The 20,860-nt window shown below is 41.0% G+C and overlaps 1 protein-coding gene across 1 annotated transcript in view; it reads left to right on the top strand.

Annotated features, from left to right (window-relative positions):
• Positions 1-20,860, top strand: part of ncapd3 (non-SMC condensin II complex, subunit D3) — a 77,978-nt gene that overhangs the window by 47,391 nt on the left and 9,727 nt on the right. Inside the window, exons 21-32 of the mRNA XM_078198875.1 lie at positions 877-991; positions 3,452-3,547; positions 4,262-4,500; positions 5,307-5,386; positions 8,251-8,388; positions 9,902-10,035; positions 11,325-11,521; positions 14,220-14,330; positions 15,919-16,095; positions 17,006-17,190; positions 18,570-18,730; positions 19,825-19,914. Coding sequence (XP_078055001.1) covers positions 877-991; positions 3,452-3,547; positions 4,262-4,500; positions 5,307-5,386; positions 8,251-8,388; positions 9,902-10,035; positions 11,325-11,521; positions 14,220-14,330; positions 15,919-16,095; positions 17,006-17,190; positions 18,570-18,730; positions 19,825-19,914 — 1,723 coding nt within the window. The remainder of the gene's footprint in view (positions 1-876; positions 992-3,451; positions 3,548-4,261; positions 4,501-5,306; positions 5,387-8,250; positions 8,389-9,901; positions 10,036-11,324; positions 11,522-14,219; positions 14,331-15,918; positions 16,096-17,005; positions 17,191-18,569; positions 18,731-19,824; positions 19,915-20,860) is intronic.

The following is a 20,860-nucleotide window of genomic DNA, read 5'->3' as shown; positions in this document are numbered from 1 at the left end:
CAATACCTGATGAAAATTCAAAACTTGTAAAACAAACAGTAATGTAAGAAGTTGATAGCTATTCAAAGACTGAAAGAAAACATTCCAACTTTTCTTTGTCTTTTAAGGACCCCAAATCACTAATTTGTAACAGGGTTAAAGGAAAGTGCGCATGTAAAGTTGTCATGGAACCACAATCTGGAAAAGTCTAATAATCGATGAATGAAATTTTAATACTGTGACTTGAGCTCTGAAAAAATTGAGTATGATCAGCAAATAGGGCTCAGGCAAGTCAGTCAGTAACCAGAGATTGCAGATTTAAAATAATTGACCAAAGGACTATGTGGGAGGCGAGATGAAAATGCTTTGCACAGAGGGTTATTAAGAATGTATCAAAAGGTTTGGTGACATCAGATTCTTTGGTAGCTTTTAAAAGGCATTGGATATGAACTTTAGGACGACTAATTTTCAAGGCTAAGGGGATAAAAACTGAACTGTGCACCTAAGTTGGAGCACTCTCAAAGCCAGCAGAACTATGATGGACTGAATGGTCTCCTATGCTTTAAGATTCTTTCAAAGAGGGTTTGAAACGTAAAGTACTATACTGTCACTACAATAGTTCTGTGAAGAGCAGTTTGAGATAATGAATATTAGAGCAATATGCACATCACATGAAGTATATAGGGTCGAGTATATTTATAGATTTCATTCCATTCCCCTTAACCAATTTAAGAACGAAAGAGTTTTCCAAAAGCACTTGATTTGTTGTACTTGATTGCCCTCCCAAGTGACCCTCATTCTTCGAACACCAGGAATCCTATGGGAGATGTGTGTTGCCATTTTCTTTGCATCGTGAGATTTGCTAAGTTCCAGGTACAACATCTTGTGTTCCCTCAGGTGAGGCATCTTTTTACACTTGGTGAAGTAGCACAGCTGTGCCCTGGAAAAGTTGAGAAGCGCATCTTCATGCTGGTTCAATCGTTTCTTGCTACCCCGACCAGCTTAGACCATGGTGAGAATGATATATTTTTTTCTCTAGGATTCCTGTTATGCAGAATAACATGAAGATGTTGATTAGGGAAACAAGCTGAATGAAATTTATTTGCTTTGTTATAAAGGTGAAAAATATTTGACAGGTCTTCCGAACGTTACTATTATCTGCAGAAAATGTCGTTGATTGTGGTTAGTTTTTGCAATGTGTGGAAGGCCTAGGTCATTTTACATAACTTTAGGGTTTTAGACTGAGATTTCCATTACTTGCAGCTTCACAGATGCACCTCAAGCTTGAACCCAACTTGACTTGGATCAATATCTATTTAAAATGTAGCAAACAGAATGGCATGCCAAAATGACCCTTGTCAATATATTTCAATTTACAGAATATACCACATGCCCCCATGTTTTACTCAATTTCAAGAAACCATAAGATTAATAGTATCATCAGACAATGCTTAGCCCAGAAGCATTTACATCGATTTATTAAGTAGTTAGTTGAGTGAGCAGTATTGTATAGAATTACATTCATAATTACAAAGCATACTATGCTGTTTGGAATATTGAAAACAAGATAGGCTCTTCTAGAAATGATTCAACAATGGAACAAAAGATTCCTTCAAAGATGGACTCTTTACCCTTACTTGCTACCATAGCACCTCTGGCCCAGCCTATCACTTTCTGTTTCAGAATCAAGCGAAAGTCAACCACCATATCTCATTTAAAATCATTTGAACATGTCCTACACCAGTGATTTAGATAATAAGATGTGAGGGGTGATTCTCTGTAATTGCTAGAGCAGCGCAGCAGGCCCGGAGACATCAGCCATTTAGTGGGCTCCCTGCTGGGTACCGCGGCCCCTCCGTGTCTCTGGGGCTAAGATTTTTGGAGTCATCAGTTCCACGCCGGAAATAGGTGCAAAGCTGATTACAATATTTAAATGAGGATTTCCATTTCATTAGCAGGCCCGGGACTGAAGGGGGCCTGCTAGTGTCCAACCCCACCCACCCTTGCCAGAAGTAGTTCCCTCCAGCCCTCCAGTGGGGTTTACAACAGCCCCCACTAATGGGGAACAGGTGGCCTGACCCCACTGGAGGGAAGAGAGACCATTGAGACCCCCCAGGAGGTCGGGGGTAAGGGGGGGTGCCCCCTGGGCACTGCCAGCCTGGCCCCCTTGGCACTATCCAAGTGGTAAACTAGCAATGTCCATGGGGTAACCTGGCACTGCCCACCAGGCATCGGGTGGTGCCAAGGGGGTGTGGCCTACGGGGAGGGCGAATCCCCATTTAAGTGTAGTGAGTGGAATAGAATCGGGCAAACGAGAGCATGTGACCTGTCTGCAGCATTAGCTGCTGTATTCTGTTAAGTTGAAAGGTTCAGGCTGGGATTCTCTCCAAAAAAAATACTAAGTGCCCAATGGGTGGGAAAATGGGAGAATTTCCCACCTGTTTTTTGGGCATACTTAGTGGAACGAATCTCTGGCAGTCTGTGCATCACAGTGTGCCTCAGAGAGATTCACGCCGGAAAGTGAGGGGGCAGGGCCTCATCCCGCTGGAGAGGCCAGCAGCATAGTGCTGAGCGGGCCACTGTGCATGTGCCGATCTGTCAGTGGGGAGATTGGCACATGTGCACTGCGCTCCACCCCCACCCCCACCCCCCATCACTGGCCTCTCGATCGCTAGCCTACTGATTGTTTCGAGCAGCGAGCGGGCTGGGAGAATCCCAGTCTTTGAGTGTGGATGAATGAGTGAGAAGGTGGGTCCTCGGTTCCAAGGGTGAGAGGGGTTGGTGAGAGGGTAGTGATTTGGGGGTGACGTTGTGAAACAGGTAATCCTTTGGCAGTACAGAACTACAGTATTGGTGAAAAACTGAGACATGCTGTCAAAGCTTTTGTCTTGTACTTAGATGCAAGAATGCCAAATTTCAAAGGGAACTACAATTTATACTGCATGAGAAGAGGGCGCCTCTGGTTGAGGCATTGTCATGGGTAATGCACCAGGGAACAATTATTCCCAAGCTTTTGTTTAGTTGAAAATGGCACATCTGGATGGGGCCTTGCATATGAATATATGTAAATTCTAGCGAGCATAAATAAGCCACATTGTGAGCCTGACTGATGATCTTAAATTGTTTGTTGGTGTAATACTTAATGCACTTGGGATTGTTCTTCTTCAGCAATATTCAAGTTCCCCAGGTGCTAGACTAGTTTTAAAAATTTTCTGGTAACTATCAAGATAAGTCACACGGACAAGCCCAAATCTCTGATTCTGGCCCAGTGTCAGAGATGTTCACACAGGGTCCTGGGCAGTAGGGAATTGCCTATCCCAAGTTCAAACTTCCCGGGCCAGGCAATTCCTCGTGTCAGGATTTTCCAGGATCTTGACTGGAGACTGGAAATTTTGCACACTAGGCTTTATTTACTTGGTGAACACAAGATAGTAAAGTTTCTGAAATGTATTTTCTGCTGCTAATGTTTCAGATGGTGATGATCTGCCAACTTCACAGCCCCTCTCTCAGTTTTCAGGACCTGCTGCTATGCCTTCTGTTATCCGAGCACATGCATTTTTTACTCTGGGTAAGATCCTTTTGGCATAGGTTTGCAAATAGGAGTTTTTCTATTCCATTAACTTATTCCATCTGTGTGTTTTTTCTAGCAGAAACAACTTGGTAATGATCAAAACTGGGAATTCTGTCATTTGTTTTTCTTCTCTGAGGTGCTGAAGTGAAATTATTGTGCCTACTAAGAACTTGCGGAGACTTCAGGGAGCCCATATAATCATTGTGATGATAAATGGGGGTTGTGTTTATTCGAGATAAGCGACACAACATCTCCGTTGCCTGCGTTAGCATTTTCTCTGCTAATAGAAGGAAATTTAACCAAAAGTACAAAATCATAATAGTTCCTGCAGAAATTAGGAAATGCGTTATCCTTTTATACCTATTAGAAATTTTGTCAGTGCATTGAATTTAAACCGAGGTTATATTTTCTGTCACTTAAGAGAAAAGATTTTACACTGTTATGGATTGGAACTAGACCATAAAGACCTGATGGAGCCTGGTTCAATGCCAAGTCTGACGTGAGTTTGTCAAACTCACTGGGAACTAGTCAGGGCTTACACTTGTGCGAGCGCACACCAATGAGTAGGCCATGATTTGATGCCTGTTAATGCTTCTTGTTATAATGGAACTAAAGTAAATCTTACCTTGCTTAGATCTAAGCAAATATATTTCAGACTCAACTATACATTGTTTATAGTGATGACATATCCCCTTATTTGACTTTGCACAGGAAAATTATGCCTACAACATGAAGACCTAGCAAAGAAATGTATCGCGGCTCTTGCACGTGAACTAGAGATGTGTGAAAATGTAGCCGTTCGCAATAATGTTATCATCATCATGTGTGACCTCTGTATGCGATATACCTCTATGGTAGATCGATATGTTCCAAACATTGCTGCTTGCTTAAAGGATGATGACCCCTTTATCCGCAAACAGACTCTGGTCATGCTGACCAACTTACTCCAGGCAAGTGAAGAATCGGTGTTCTATTATACAAGATCAAATAACTGGCTGCGAGTTACATTTGTGAATAGTTTGCTGTTCTGCCTCCCTAATCTTGCTTTACACTTACCTTAGTAATCTTGTGTATTTTCTTTAAGCAGTGATCATAAATCTGAAGTGATGTTTATCTATTACTTTGCATTACTTCCTGGAATGAAATGTACTTACAAACATGAGCATGTGAGAACTGATTTCTCACAAAATCGCAATGCATTTATGTACTTGTGAAGAATGTACTTGCATTTAATATCAATTTCCAATCATTTGAACTGTTTCCTAATTCCTGAATCATTTACCTGTTTCCTGATTGCTTTATTTTGTCATTTTCAAATTTATTTGCCGTACGTGCTCGCCATTTATCAAATAGTTGGACATGGTTGTTCAAGACAATAACATTTTGTAACAGTGCACTTTTTCAAAAGGGGAAGGTAGTTTAGTTGTTGTACCTCCTGTGAAAAGTACGCTTCTCATAAAATATATGATTTTGACTATTATTGGACATTTCCACCCGTTGGAGCTGGTTTATTGACATAGGTTATGTAATGTCTTATTTGTGGGATTAAGTCATAGCAATTCTATGTAGATCCTAGGCTGAAATATTTGTGATATCCAATGCAATACGCTTTGAGACTGCAGCTGAACCTGTTCATCCAAATTTGGTTGAGACAGAAACTTGTCAAAATGAATGAGCCAAACTGAATTGTTTTCACTTGTTTAGAATACAAGCAAGAGCGAAGTCTCATGGAGTTTATTTATTTTTTTCTTTGCAGGAAGAGTTTATAAAGTGGAAGGGCTCCCTTTTTTTCAGATTTGTGAGTGTTCTGGTGGACGCAGATGAAAGTATTCGGAGGTAATTAGTTTCTTTTAACTTGTGTTCACTCAAGTTATCAAAAACTGTGATGATGAATGCGCATTAAATCAACAATGAATAGAATTTCATACTGTTTATTTATTAGTCACAAGTAGGCTTACATTAACACTGCAATGAAGTTACTGTGAAAATCCCCAAGTCGCCACACTTCAGCACCTGTTCGGGTACACTGAGGGAGAATTTAGCATGGCAATGCACCTGACCAGCACATCATTTGGAGCACCCGGAGCAAACCCACGCAGACACGGGGAGGACATGCAAACTCCACACAGACAGTGACCCAAGCCGGGAATCGAACCCGGGTCCCTGGCGTTGTGAGACAGCAGTACTTACCATCGTGCCACCCCAAAAGATTTTCATGCTGTTTGAGCGATTGTAAAACAGTTACTTTAACAAAACACTAATAACAACAGTTTGTATTTCTATAATGTAATGTAGTGTTATCAAGCAAATTTGACACCAAATCACGCAAGAAAACATTAGAGTATATAACCAAAGGTGGTCAGAGATGGGACTTAAAGACTCTAGCTTAAACCTTCAGCTCACCAGCAGTGCTATAGTTTGTTGATGCCCACAAAGATTTGCCAGAACTGCATCCCTACCCATTTGTTCTGGGATCTCCCAATCCTGACTATTAGAGAAATCGGCAGCGCAGTGCCCCCCCCCCCCCCCCCCCCCCCTCCACCCCCATCCGTCTAACTCTAGCGAGTGGATTCAGGCAAAGGAGGCACAGTGGCACAGTAGAACCATAGAACATTACAGCACAGAAGCAGGCCTTTTGGCCCTTCTTGGCTGTGCCGAACCATTTTTCTGCCTAGTCCCACTGACCTGCACCTGGACCATATCCCTCCACACCCCTCTCATCCATGTACCTGTCCAAGTTTTTCTTAAATGTTAAAAGTGAGCCCGCATTCACCACTTCGTCTGGCAGCTCATTCCTCACTCCCACCACTCTCTGTGTGAAGAAGCCCCCCCCCTAATATTCCCTTTAAACTTTTCACCCTTAACCCATGTCCTCTAGTTTTTTTCTCTCCTAGCCTCAGTGAAAAAAGCCTGCTTGCATTCACTCTATCTATACCCATCATAATTTTATACACCTCTATCAAATCTCCCGTCATCCTTCTACACTCCAGGGAATAAAGTCCTAACCTGTTCAACCTTTCTCTGTAACTCAGTTTCTCAAGTCCCGGCAACATCCTTGTAAACCTTCTCTGCACTCTTTCAGTAATTTGCATGTTCTCCCTGTATTTGCGTGGGTTTCCTCTGGGTGTTCCAGCTTCCTCCCACAGTCCAAAGATATGCAGGTTAGGAGGATCCGCCATGTTAAATTGCCCATTAGTTGGATTAGTCATGGTAAATGCGCAGGGTTATGGGGATAGGGTGGGGTGTGGGCCAGGATAGAGTTCTCTTTCGAAAGGCTGGTACATACTTGATGGGCCGAATGGCCACCTCCTGCACTGAAGGGATTCTATGGAAGGAGAGGATATGCGACTCCCTTCCCCCACGCGCTCCTTTCTGTTTAGAGCAGCATTTTAAGGTGCAATCTTTTAATAGGTTGAGTGTGGGTTGGTGAATGCAAGTAGCCGATAGTGGAGTAATTAAAATTGAGGTTGCTCAAGAGATCAGTATTGGAGGTGCACATTTGTAGGGTTGAAGGACATTACAGAGAGATGGAGGGGTGAGATAATGGAGGGATTTGAAAGTAAGGATAAATGACGTTCAAGAGACACTGGCCGGAATCTTACTGGCCTGCTCACCATGGGAATTGGAGCAGGCAAGGGGCGGACTATGGGAAGGTCCTTTGACCTCAGGCGGGATTTTATGGTTTCGGATTGAGCGAGGCTGTAAAATCTCGCCCATCGGCTTTTTAAAAAAAACCCAAATAACAGATATGACCATGAAACCAATATCATGTGTGGTTAAGAGAACCGGTAATTTAAAGGTTGGTCAACATAAGAGCATAAGAAATATAAACCAGAGTAGACCATACAGCCCCTCCAGCCTTCTGTGAGATCATGGCTGATCTTCTACAAGTACTCCACTTTCATGCCCTAGCCCATAACTTTTGATTCTCTTAATGTCAAAAATCTATCAGTTTCAATCTTGAATTTACTAAACAACGTAAGCATCCACAGCCCTCTAAAGTAAAGCATTCCATATATTCGCAGTTAAGAAATTCTGAGCAAAGATATTTCTTCTGTCAGTCCTAAAAAGCTGACCCTTTCATCCTGAGACTGAGCCCTCGTTCTAAACTATTCATCCAGGGAAACTATCACAGCATCAATCCTGTCAAGCTCTGTTTTAAAAACAAAATGAGGGTGAGAAAAGGACATTTGGTCTTTTGTTTTATTCATTTGTGGGATGCGAGCATCACTAACAAGACCAGCATTTATTGCCCATTCCTAAATGCCTTTGGGAAAGTGGTGGCGATCTGTCGTTTGGAACTGCTGCAGTGCCTGTGACCTATTGAAACTTGCCCTTTAAATATATTAGCCACCATGGTAACAAGTGGATTTTTCAATAATGTCCTTTCCACTTTTCCCCGGTAGAACATTCCAAATAATTGGCACTTTCTGTATCAAGCCATTTCTTTTGCCCCGATACCTGCACTAAATTCCCTATTTTTAATTTATGTCCTCTGGTACCACCATCTTGTGTTTTGAAGTTCTAACCTGAGTTTGCTTTTTATTTGGCAAAGTAATGACAGGAGGTTAATCATTATGCCTTCAGTTTGAAGCAGAACCCACTTTGCTGTTAGGTCATTGTTACTGTTTATTTGGCTATTTGTGATTTCATGCCTGCAAATTAAGTATCTGTGAAACTGAGTCCTGTTTTTATTCCAGATTTGCAGAGTTCTGTTTAGTCCATCTTCTCTTGAAAAGAAATCCAGTTATGTTCTCTCAACATTTCATTGAATGCATTTTGCACTTCAATGGGTATGAAAGACATGAAAAATACAACAAATTTCCTCAAACTGAACGGTACGTTAGCTTTTCTTCTAGATGATGCTTGACAGTGAATTATAGTGACTCACTTTGACAACTACTCGGAAACCTTTTGTAATTAAACATGAAATGCTTCCTAATATCTACCCAAAAGATAAACCTATTAATCACTAATACCTTAAAAGATTGTGAGAACTGTATAAATTGACTATCGTCGACTTTCATGCAAGAGTAAAGCTGAATGCAAAGAGGTTGTTTTTTGTAATGTGTAGTTTTTAAAAATATGGCCTATTACACAAGATAGTTACTGTACATGCTTTCTTTGAACTAAATTGTAATCTGTTCAAACATGGGAAGGTACCAGCGAATTCATTTTGTTTTAGATAACTTGCTCTCCCTATGCTTGACTGACTCCTTGTCAGTAAAGCTGTGCATTTTGAAAGTTGCAATTTTGTCCAACACGAATCAGGTTTTCTTAAAATTATAAATTCCAAATGTGGACCCTTTTGGCTACAGATTGGTCAGTATGATAGAGATTTTCAGAATTCTGAACTTTCATTGTTCGGGTGGCACGGTAGCACAATGGAGGGCGGCACGGTAGCGAACGCACTGCTGCTTCACAGCTCCAGGGACCTGGGTTCGATTCCCGGCTTGGGTCACTGTCTGTGTGGAGTTTGCACATTCTCCTCGTGTCTGCGTGGGTTTCCTCCGGGTGCTCCGGTTTCCTCCCACAGTCCAAAGATGTGCAGGTTAGGTTGATTGGCCATGCTAAAATTGCCCCTTAGTGTCCTGAGATGCGTAGGTTAGAGGGATTAATGGGTAAAATATGTAGGGATGTGGGGGTAGGGCCTGGGTGGGATTGTGGTCGGTGCAGACTCGATGGGCCGAATGGCGTCTTTCTGCACTGTAGGGTTTCTATGATTCTATGATTGTGAAATGGTTTGGGCAACTTAGATTTCTTAATGTGTTACCACTGTTCCTACTGCATTGAATTTATTTTGTTCAGTGTTCTGAGCAGGGCTTCCATGATCACTGCCAACTTCTTTCAACAATTTTTCAAATTGCCTTTTCATTGTTATGCTCCCATCAACCTCGTTTGCATTTGGCCATTAAATTGTCCAGTTGAAGATAAAAATCCTTGGTGTTGATATGTTGTAATGTTCAGCTACTTTTGTATGCAAGTGTTCTGTAGCCCTTCAAACAAGTGCCTTCCTATAATAACTTCAAAGCTCGCTGTTATAAAATCATCAATAAAAAAAATGAACGGCTGCAGCTTCAATCCTTTTCAAAGTGATATGAATTGTGGCGTTCACTCATTTAAATGTTTTGTATGTAACAGTTAATTCATAAAGAACAATCATTCTCCTACGATGTCTGTGTCTCCATTTCACATACACAAGATCATTGTATGAAGTGTTATAAATCTATGGAGCAGTTGATAAAATCGTTTCTGTTCGGCTATTCACCAGATGATCGTCTTTAAGTTTGTTTTAGTACGTTTAGCATTGTCAAAGAATAGTAGAATTCATGACCTATCCTGTCTCGACAGGGAGAAGAAATTGTTTTCCTTGAAGGGGAATAGAAACAGAGAGAAGAGAATGACAATTTACAAGTTTCTATTGGAACACTTCTCGGATGAGCAACGCTTCAGCATTACTAATAAAATTGCTCAAAATATCCTAGGTATGGATTTCCTTGTTCCCTCTGGAAGTTTTTAGTGTAGTTCTAAGTTTAAGTTAAATGGGGAATAATAAATTTGAATCATTAAACCACAGTGTTGCAATCCAAGGGTTCAAATGGCATAACCTCAACTAATTTGATCTCAGTTTGGAGTTCAGGTGACCATTTATTATGGCTTTTCATTTTAAAAGGGGATATTGTTCTGTTTGCACCATACAGTCCACCCCCTGCTGTCACTGCCAGTGTAATCCATTAATGAATTTTAATGTGCTATTCAGGAAAAGGGAGTATCATTGTTCTGCCCAATCCTGTCCTCAGCCATTTTCTACATGCACAGGATTTGCTGGTCATAATCAGAGTGCAGTCCTGGTTGATTTTTCTTTCACCTTCTGTGGCAACCTACATCATGATGTGGAGATGCCAGCATTGGACTGGGGTGGGCACAGTAAGGAGTCTCACAACACCAGGTTAAAGTCCAACAGGTTTATTTGGAATTATGAGGTTTCGGAGCGCTGCTCCTTCATCAGGTGAGTGCCTGAATATATTCAAAGCTGAGTTGGATTTTTGAACTACAAGGGATTTGAGAGTTATATGGAGAGGCAGGAAAGTGGAATTTGGGGCACAGTTAGATCAGCCATGAATGATGAGTAAATGACTTTTTCCTGCTCTTGTTTCTTAGGAACTTATTTTATAATAACTTTGTGACATGTTATAGAATCATGAAATCCTACAATGCAGAAGGAGGCCATTCGGCCCATTGAGTCTGCACCAACCACAATTTCACACAGGCCCGATCCCCATAACCCCATGCATTTACCCTAACTAGTCCCTCTGACATTAAGGGGCAATTTAGCATGGTCAATTCACCTAACCCGCATATCTTTGGACTGTGGGAGGAAACTGGAGCACCCGGAGGAAACCCACGCATACATGGGGAAAACATGCCAACGCCATACATACAGTGACCCAAGCCATGAATCAAACACAGGTCCCTGGCGCTGTGAGGCAGAAGTGCTAACCACTGTGCCGCCTCATTCCATTGAATGGGGCGGCATGGTGGCACAGTGGTTAGCACTGGAATTATGATTGAGAAAGGAATATTAATTAATCCATATTTAAATTAATGATATGGATTTAAAGCTACATTCATTACCAATGTAAAGTATATGTATGAATATTAAGTGTTTGTTTCTTGCCTAAACTCTAAGGCTGTAAAATTTTAGATAGGTGTCAATTTCAGACTGGCTACTTGTATAACATAATGTGTACTTGTGTGATTTGTCCATTTCCAGCCTGTTTCGTTGATGGTGTGCTTCCTTTGGATATGGAGGTGAATGAGTTACTGTCGGATACTTTTGTAGTGATGAGTTGCAAGGAGATCAAACTGTCCTCTATGAGATCAAAACCTGGTGACGAAGACCAAGTGGATGATGAAATGGCCCTGGCTAATGCGGTTATGCAAGCAGCACAGAAAAAACTCATATCTCAGGTAACTGATCTATAATTACAAACAGTAGACAAATGGCAATAGACTTGGTACACAATCTTGTCAACCAAGGTGAACTTCTGAGTATACTTTAACATTATCCGGTGAATATGCATTTACTGCATTAGGCGTTCTGACAGTTCACAACTCTTTTACTGTGGTACTATAGTTCAGTATTTGGGTGGGATAGGGCTTGTGTGGGATTGCAGTCAGTGCAGACTCAATGGGCCTAATGGCCTCCTTCTGCACTGTAGGATTCTATGATTCAGTGCAAACACTGGTTTCCTCTTTATCCTACTGGATCCTCTCCCAGTCCAGAAGCAACTCCCCTACTGGGGGAACGACCCAGCTCTTGAGTCCAAGCTTCAATGAGCATCACCTGTTCTCAATTTGCGCTAAAGCTAATCCTGGTTTTACTCTTAAAGGGACTCTCATTTCTAACATGTTAGTTCCATATTTTAACAGCCCCTTCCTTCGCGATATAGTCAAATTATGCAGGACAGCTCTTCCATCTTTTCTAATCTGGTCACTTACAATAGTATGGCAAATATCTCTAATTTACTCCCTTAAAAAAAATAGATTTATTGTGATTAACACTGCTGCCTCACAGCGCCAGGGACCCGGGTTCAATTCCACCTTGGGTCACTGTCTGTGTGGAGTTTGCACGTTCTCCCAATGTCTGCGTGGGTTTCTTCCGGGTGCCCCAGTTTCCCCCCCACAGTCCAAAGATGTGCGGGTTAGGTGGACTGAATTGCCTCTTGGTGTCCAAAGATTTGTAGGTTAGGTGGGTTGTTAAATCGGGGGATAGGGCAGGGCCTGGGTAAGATGTTCCTTCGGCAAGTCGGTGTAGACTCGATGGGCTGAATAGCCTCCCACTGCCCTTGTAGGGATTCTATGGTTGTAGCATCCTGATTCCTGTTGTTTGAATTATTTAGTTCTTGAGTGATCATTAAAAAGCCCTGTAGAAAAAGAAGCACTTTCTCTGCTTTGGGCTCCCTGTACAAAAATTGATGTTTAATGTGACTTGAATTTTGTTTATTTGGTGTCATTTGCAAGCACTGATTTTTGTTTTTGCTGTCTCCTAATTTTATTTTTAAATAACACTTCTAAAAATAATTTTGTACTCTGCAATTGTTTTTCCTATTTAATTTTGAAAATGTTGGCAGTCCTAATGGGATGTTTTTATGAGAATGAGAGGCATGGTTTGAACAAATTCTACTTGCTGAAGCTGATCAAAATTGTTTTTGGAGATGTTCTTTGATCAGTAAAACCAGTGTTACAAGGGACATGAATAATTGATGTGTCTCAGTGCTTACTAACTGTTTGCAACTAATCCTAAATCATGACTGGCAAAATTGCAGTGCATCGCAGTGATAAGAGTTCTATTCTTCGGTGTCCCTCACCTCTTCTTCAAATCTATTTTATGGCATAAATAGTTAGGAGGATATTAAATTATTGGGTTCATCAGCTAATTTGGTATGTCCAGTAATTATATGTATGCCTTGGCAAGTTATTTATCACAGGAACACTGTGCTAAACTTGATCTTTTTCTCATTGGAAATGTAAACATACCTACTTGTAGCTTTCATTGCTGGATAATGATCAAGATCAGAATTGTGGCTGTTTCCTCAAATAAACAATTTGGCGTGCTTATTGTTGCGCCTCAGAATCAGCACAGACCATGGATCAAGGCTGATGAATAAGCAGCTAAACGATCATCCGGATAGTTTACCTGCTTATTGAATAAACTTGTTGAAAATCCATGTTGTTCCCAAAATCTCAGCATCAAATTGCAAATAAATTGGCATAAGATCACGGACCATAAGACATAGGAGCAGAATTAGGCCCCTCGGCCCATCGAATCTGCTCTGCCATTCAATCATGGCACATTTTTCTCATCCCCATTCTCCTGTCTTTTCCCCATAACTCCTGATCTCCTTATTAATCAAGAACTTATTTATCTCTGCCTCAAAGATACTCAATGACCTGGCCTCTACAGCCTTCTGCGGCAAAGAATTCCACAGATTCACCACACTCTGGCTGAAGAAATTCCTCCTCATCTCTGTTTTAAAGGATCGTCCCTTTAGTCTGAGGTTGTGCCCTCTGGTTCTAGTTTTTCCTACTAGTGGAAACATCCTCTCCACATCCACTCTATCCAGGCCTCGCAGTATCCTGCAAGTTTCAATAAGATCCCCCCCTCATCCTTCTAAACTCCAATGAGTACAGACCCAGAGTCCTCAACCGTTCCTCATATGACAAGCTCTTCATTCCAGGGATCATTCTTGTGAACCTCCCTGGATCCTTTCCAAGGCCAGCATATCCTTCCTTAGATCCGGGACCCAAAACTGCTCACAATACTCCAATGAGGTCTGACCAGAGCCTTGTACAGCCTCAAAAGTACATCCCTGCTCTTGTATTCTAATGGAGACCTAAAGTAAGCTCAAAAATATAAACCCAGTGGTGAAATCTGACTCTCAGGATGATGGAAAGGAAAAAAAGCTCTGGACAAATGCTTTCAGGCAATAGCAGTGGGAGTATGTAAGAATGTAGTGGTAGCATCAATCAAGAAGATTTTTTTATTTAAATGCAATTGGATATACATCAGCTTGACTTAGCTACAAAATCCTCCATTTTAAGTAACGTATTAAAAAATGAAGCTTTGCTTATTGGAGGCTCAAAGCAACTTTTTTTTTGTTCACAGGTGCAAAAGAAGAATTTTGTAGAAAACATCATCCCTATTGTAACATCCTTGAAGAACCAACTGGAACAGAAACACATCCCAGCATTGAAGGATCTCATGAATTACTTGCGTGTAAGAGACCTCTGCTGGATATTGCTGTTAACACAGTGTTTTATTTGTGAATCTAGTGGTTTATTTGTGCCCTGAATATCTCAACAATCCTATAGTTTTAAATGCACAACTCTAGACATTGAGTGAAGTAATTGAGTGGAATGTTATTGTGACCTGGGTGATTTTTTTTTAACTTTTAATTTTTTTTCACGTCCTTGGGTCTTCCTCTTTAGATGTGGAACTAAACTAAAAGCCCTCCCATTCCTAAGAGAAAGGGAGTGAGGGGACATGAATTAGCACTCAAGCAAAATATTTTTAATGTAGGATGCGCAAAGTAGAACAATTCGCTCTGTTGTAGCTGGCAGGACTGTTCGGAGTTAGGCAATGGCATATTTTTGGATTGGAGAGTCAATGTTTTACACTACCATTGGGTATCTCTATACTTGACCCTCGGGTGGCATTTGCAGCATTTGTTTTGCATTTCCCTAGGAAGTGATGTGGGATTACCGAAATTAGGTCAAGGATTTCTTTGCTCCCAAAAGTGAGGAGCTACTGTGAACCCCGCTGAAGTGAACCACTCTGGCGGTGGGATTGTGGGGAGGGGTGGGAATGCTAGCGGGCCTGGGGACTTCAGTCTTGGGCCCGCTAATCACATTTAAAATATATGGTAATGCTAATTACCATAATTTATGCACCTCCCCACCAATTTCCAGTGCGGATGTGACAGCTCTGGAAATCCGGCACTGGGAGACACTATCGAGGTGCGTTGCCCAGCGCAGATCCCGCATATTGGGTGCTGCTGTAATCTCCCAGCCTGCAGGATGGGAGAATCGCCCCCAGTTCCTCTGACGGTGCAGGATTCCCTCAGTACTGTGCTGGAGTTGAGCCTTGATTTTGACCTTCAAGCCCTGGAGTGGGACTTGAATCTGGAACTTTGTAACTCAGAGTGAGCATGCTATCAACTAAACAACTAAACCACAGATAATCCTTTAATAAGGCTAACCAAATTTTTCTGAATTTTTTTCACATTTACCGGCTGCAAGTCAAGTTTTCCAAGGAAAACTCAGCAACTGGAGGAAGGTGATCATGGCTAGAAACAGCAGCTGAGTGTCTTTCCAGTACTATTTGTAGCCTATTTTGCAGATACCTTTTATGAAGGAGAAACAGAAGAGTTTCCCTCTGGTCCCTTGAGCAAACCTGATGCCTTTCCTGTGATTTGAAGCCACATTCCAACCCTAATTTTGTGTTTTATAAAACTGGGGCACAGGCCTGAACTACTTTCTCTGCTCTGATTCCTGGATGTGTCTACGTCCTCAGCTCAGCGGGTAGGAAGGTGACCTGTTCCCTTGGACTCTGCCAATACTGTTGGCAGCAGAGCTTAAAATGGTATTTGGGGTTTGTTAAAGTTCCCTCTTTAGGGAGTGTGCTTAACGTTTTCATGATGCATCCCTCTGAAAGTAAGGCTGCTAAACAAATGTCACACATGGGCTCTTCCAGGTCTGCACAGTGGTCATGCAGTCCCACACTTGAACCCTGCACACTTTTCATTGTGATATTGATAAAGGGAGAGTTCTGTATTTAATGCAGCATTTGTTTTGCATTTCCATAGGAAGTGATGCGGGATTACCGAAATGAAGTCAAGGATTTCTTTGCTGTCGATAAACAGCTGGCAGCTGAGTTGGAATATGATCTGAAAAAATATGAAGAGGAACTTGTTAGGGAAGAAGCAGAAAGACAGAATTTATTATCCACAATGGAAGTGGCAAACCCAACGGGCACACCTGCAGTATGTCTCTGCTGTTACCTTTTTTGTTTGATTACATGCACAGAAAATACATTGGCTTGTTTAACACTATATAAATGCAGGTTGTTGTTACATACCAACACAAGTTTACTCCAGCTTTTCATTTCTGTTTTAGTATAAAACTCTTGAATGTTAATTAAGGGAAAGCTTTTGTATGTATACTTTGTTCAGGTCAGTAGTATGCCAGCTGGGACAATTCAAAGTTTTTTTTCTTGTGAGAAGGGCACAGTGGTCAGCACTGCTGCCTCACAGTGCCAGAGACCTGGGTTCAATTCCAGCTCTGGGTCACTGACTGTGTGGAGTTTGCACATTCTCCCCATGTCTAGGTGGACAGAACTCTGATTTTCTCCCATGGTCCAAAGATGTGCAGGTTAGGTAGATTAGCCATGGTAAATACATGGGATTACGGGGATAGGGTGGGGGATTGGGCCTAGTTAGGTGCTCTTTCAAAGAGTCGGTGTAGACATGATGGGCTGAATAGCCTCTTCGGCAAAAAAGGGACTGCACAGTGGTTAGCACTACTGTCTCACAGCGCCAGGCACCTGAGTTTGATTCCAGCCTTGGGTGATTGTCTGAGTGTGCACGTTCTCCCTGTGTCTGCATGTCCACAGTCCCAAAATGTGCAGGTCAGGTGAATTAGCCATGCTAAATTGTCACTGGGTGTCCCAACAAGTGTAGGTTATGGGGATTAGTCATGGTAAATGGGTGGGGTTTCGGGGATGGGGGAAAAGGAAGAGGGCCCAGGTAAGATGCTCTGTCAGAGAGTCAATGCAGACTCGATGGGCTGAATGGCCTCTTTCTGCACTAAAGAAATTTTGTGAAGGTAACATATCTGTATTTCGCTAAAAATGTCAGCACAATTTCACATTTTTCTTGTTTTTTCTTTTAAAAGTTATCACCCAGAGTTTCACCTGCTGTGGTCTCTGTTGCACAAATTGAAAGTGAAGCACAGTCTCCTGCTGGTACAAAAACAGCCCAAGCTGCAACAGCACTGCAGAAGACCCCCACTTCGGCTTCATGTGGTTTTATTACTCCTAAAACTGGAATGCTGAAAATGCCTCAATTCACAAAGCATAGGTATACAAGCTAAACCATCCTCTTTGTAGCTTGCACTTCCTTAAGAATTTTCTATTATACTATTATTGGACCAGTACCTGAAATCTGTCACTAATGCTTGTTTATCATAACAAATCTTTAACCCCATGAAAAATTGATATACCTTTTTTTTATATTTTTGGGTATGATTATGTTGCAAAGTTGGGTCGAGTAATTATAGATTGGGAGTTAGGAAGTTAAAAGATGATGCTTTTTCTGAGAATTAAAAAATGCAAGTACACAGAGATCCTAAACTGAAACATTTGTATCGAAAGGCCAAGCAGCAGTTTTTACCAAGACAACAGGTTTTTGAATTTAACAAATCAATTTGAATCAGGCACTTAGATACCAAAAACCTATTAAATTTAAATTTGATGGTTTTTACAATCTAGAACCAATCCTATTGTGGGAAATATTGGTATGTCATGGGTATAAAAGAAGAGGGCAAAGGGATAGAGCAACTGCCACCTGCCAGAGCTAACAACTGACAGCTCTCATCTCTGTGAGAGAGAGAGACTTGCTGGCTCTCATAGCTTCATCTATGTCTTTGAGAAAGCACCATCTAGATGGCAAAGGTACCAAAGAAGAAAGGAGTTCCAAACAGAAGAATCAACAGAGAAGGCCCAGAATATTCTGGAAGACACACAACCTGGTTGTAATTTAGAGAGTGGCTAAATTCTATTTTGTTAATGAGTGGGTGTTGTATTTATTTGAATAGCATACCAGTAGAATCTTGTTTATTTGGGAATAGTTAATAGAAGGCATCTATTTGGTTTATTAATAGTTTAGTTAATTTGCTCACAGTTAGGTAAATAAATTGTTACGTGTTGATTTTAGAGAGAGTTTCGGGGATTTATTTTTGTTTAACCACGGGAAGTTGCTGAAGAGCAAGTCACACCGCTTCACACACACTTTTTACAGATTATAAGGCGGGTATTCCTCTGGGTGTTTCGGTGTTAGTTCTCAGAGGGGGATCAACCTCTGCTTTATAACAATAGTTATAGTTTAATTGGACTGAGCAATTGCTGATGCTTGTTCTGAATGAATGTTTTAATATCCCAACATTTAAATCTGAACTGCTGTCAATCACCCCTCCAAACCAGCCAAACAGTGATGAAACATAATGTTTAGCATGTTCCTGGAAGTGATTGAATTGGTAATCCAGTGTACAGTGGCATGAATATGTCTCATAATTGAACAGCCATTGCTGTAATGAGCTCTTTTTAAATAGTCAATTGTGCCAAGAAAATGTTAGCATTTGGTCACCAGTTGCATGGGACGAACAACTCCAGCGCACAGACTCCTCAATGGAATAGAAAATAAAAACTAACTCTGAAGCTATTTACATCTGTAAATTACAGATCAATGTCGTTGAGTTCAGTGGCCATTCTGAATTCTGCAAAGAAGGCAGCAGAAATGGGTAAGAAAAGGCGTAACAACAGCGTGGGATTGATGCCATTGTCTTCTGATGGAAAGAGTAACACAGTACAAAGGTTGGCTCCTGGGCGTGGTAGTGCTGAAGGTAGGACACATTTTTTTGTGAGGTGGTTTGTGTTAATCTGATTAATCTCCAGTTTACTAGCAATGTATTTTCAAAACTGTATGTAATACATTATAATTTTGAAGTGTGCTCATTTTAAAATAATAGGGAATATTTAAAACCTGAAATTTAAATATATTATTACTTTAAGCAGTTTTGTTTTTAAAGAATTCAATTCCATCTCCTGAAATAGTATTCCTGTATCCTCTGTGTTCAGCATATTTAATGAGGCAATAGAACCAAGCGATTAGAGACTGCCCTGATAGTTAATGAATGCACTGCCAAGTGATACTAGGCCTAATCAACTATAAAGATCGCAGGTCCAGTGTTTATGAGTGAAATTAGTTATTTTAGGTAGCAGTAGAGACAGCACAATTGACTTTATTATCTTGCACTATGGCTTGTGAGGGACTGGGGGAGGTAAGTATTGCCAATAAGGGGTCAATAATTCATAATTGCGCAAGAAGGTGGAGGGCAATTAGTATTACTTTTGCTGGAAGTTGGTGAGATATGAAATATTTTAATCTGGGCAATAATTGAGCAAAGAGTACTGCATCTTCCAGGAATAGATTGAATAAACATTTGAAGTTGAGGAAGATAAAATTTGTGGGGAGAGAGCAGGCAGTGGAGTAATTTTGGAATGCTCTCGCAAGGTGCTCTTCAGAACTGATGGACTTAAATAACTTCCTTCTGTAAATTGCTATTGTTTGGCACCATTTTCTAATGGTGGTGCAGTTACCACGCACTAAATGTTAGTTGCTAAACCCTTGTTGGAACCAAGATTAAAATGGTGCCAATTGCTGTGTTTGGAGCCTGTTGCTATCATTCACTGAACTATAGTTTTATGAATTTTAAACTATCAATGATATATTTCCATGAATCTGTTGTTTTTTTGAGTATCTATAATCAAAATAAAGGGAATTTTACTCTCTCCCGCAACGCTGAGCACTCTTGCTTTAAAGTAAACTGGAAAATCACATTGCTAAATGTTTAGGTTGCGCTATTAAAATTAACAGCATGACATCTGAACAATGGCCAATCTCTTCTCACATTTAACTAGTACTCTCTTTGTAAAGATTCATTCCAGAGCTTTGGAGCGCGTTCAAGATCAGGAGGTTCGTCTGCTAATGCCACGCTGGTTGAACGAGCTATCAGTACTCCTGACCGTGAGTGTGATCTTTAATAATGAATAAAATGCCTCTCTGGATGGTGGTGTGCTGACAATGTCCTACTGGTGATACTAAACTGCCATTATCTAATATCCCAACCTGATGTACGCTTGTACTAAAACACCACTAACTTCTTTCTCCAACAATTCAATATTGAATTATTGAGTTATTTTGAAGTTTAAATTACAGCTGAACAGCGCAGAGGTTCATTCTGTGTGTGTATGTATGTATCTGGCTTCAAAATTGCCTTAAAAATACTACCAAGGAGGAACTCTTCAAATGTAGCAATAGAAAAATTGGGTTTGAGATATCTCCACAGTTGAATGTAGCAAATGTTCACTCAAGCTCAATAGCTGAGAGTAAAGCAGACACCAAGTGAGCATTGACGGCAGTGGAAGAGTCTATAGAACTTTGTGGCTACCCACCAGACATTAAAAAAAATGTAGCAGAGAGACAACCAGACGTGGAGACCTATCTAGACACTTGCATATCTTAGAAGCCTCTCTCAAGAAGTGAAAACTGAAAAGTAATTAGTATTTGTTGGGTTTTAATCCATATTCTGCAAATAAAATTGTATGCAGCTATCTTGAAAATGCTGTAACTATACTAGGGCAAAGAATTTATTTTTATATTGTACCTTTCACACCTTGGGGACATCTGAATATGCTTCACAGCCATTAACACAAACCTCCTAGAAGAGTTGGTATTGCTGTTCAGCAGGCTCTTGTAAACAGCAGTGAGATAGTTGACCAGATAATGTGTTTTAGTGATGATGGTTTTGTGTAGGGTATGAGCTCTTTTTATGTGCCAAATATGGATTAAAATAATTTACCAATGCTGGTTTTGTTCTCCTTCTACCTGTTCCCATCCATTACACCTGCTGGTTGGTTGCTTCGAAGACTGCCAGAATAACAGCAGTCATTGGCTAGTAATAAGTGCCAGA

The sequence above is a fragment of the Mustelus asterias genome, chromosome 27 (assembly GCF_964213995.1).
Source record: "Mustelus asterias chromosome 27, sMusAst1.hap1.1, whole genome shotgun sequence".
Taxonomy (NCBI): domain Eukaryota; kingdom Metazoa; phylum Chordata; class Chondrichthyes; order Carcharhiniformes; family Triakidae; genus Mustelus; species Mustelus asterias.
This window is presented reverse-complemented; position numbering and strand designations above follow the sequence as displayed.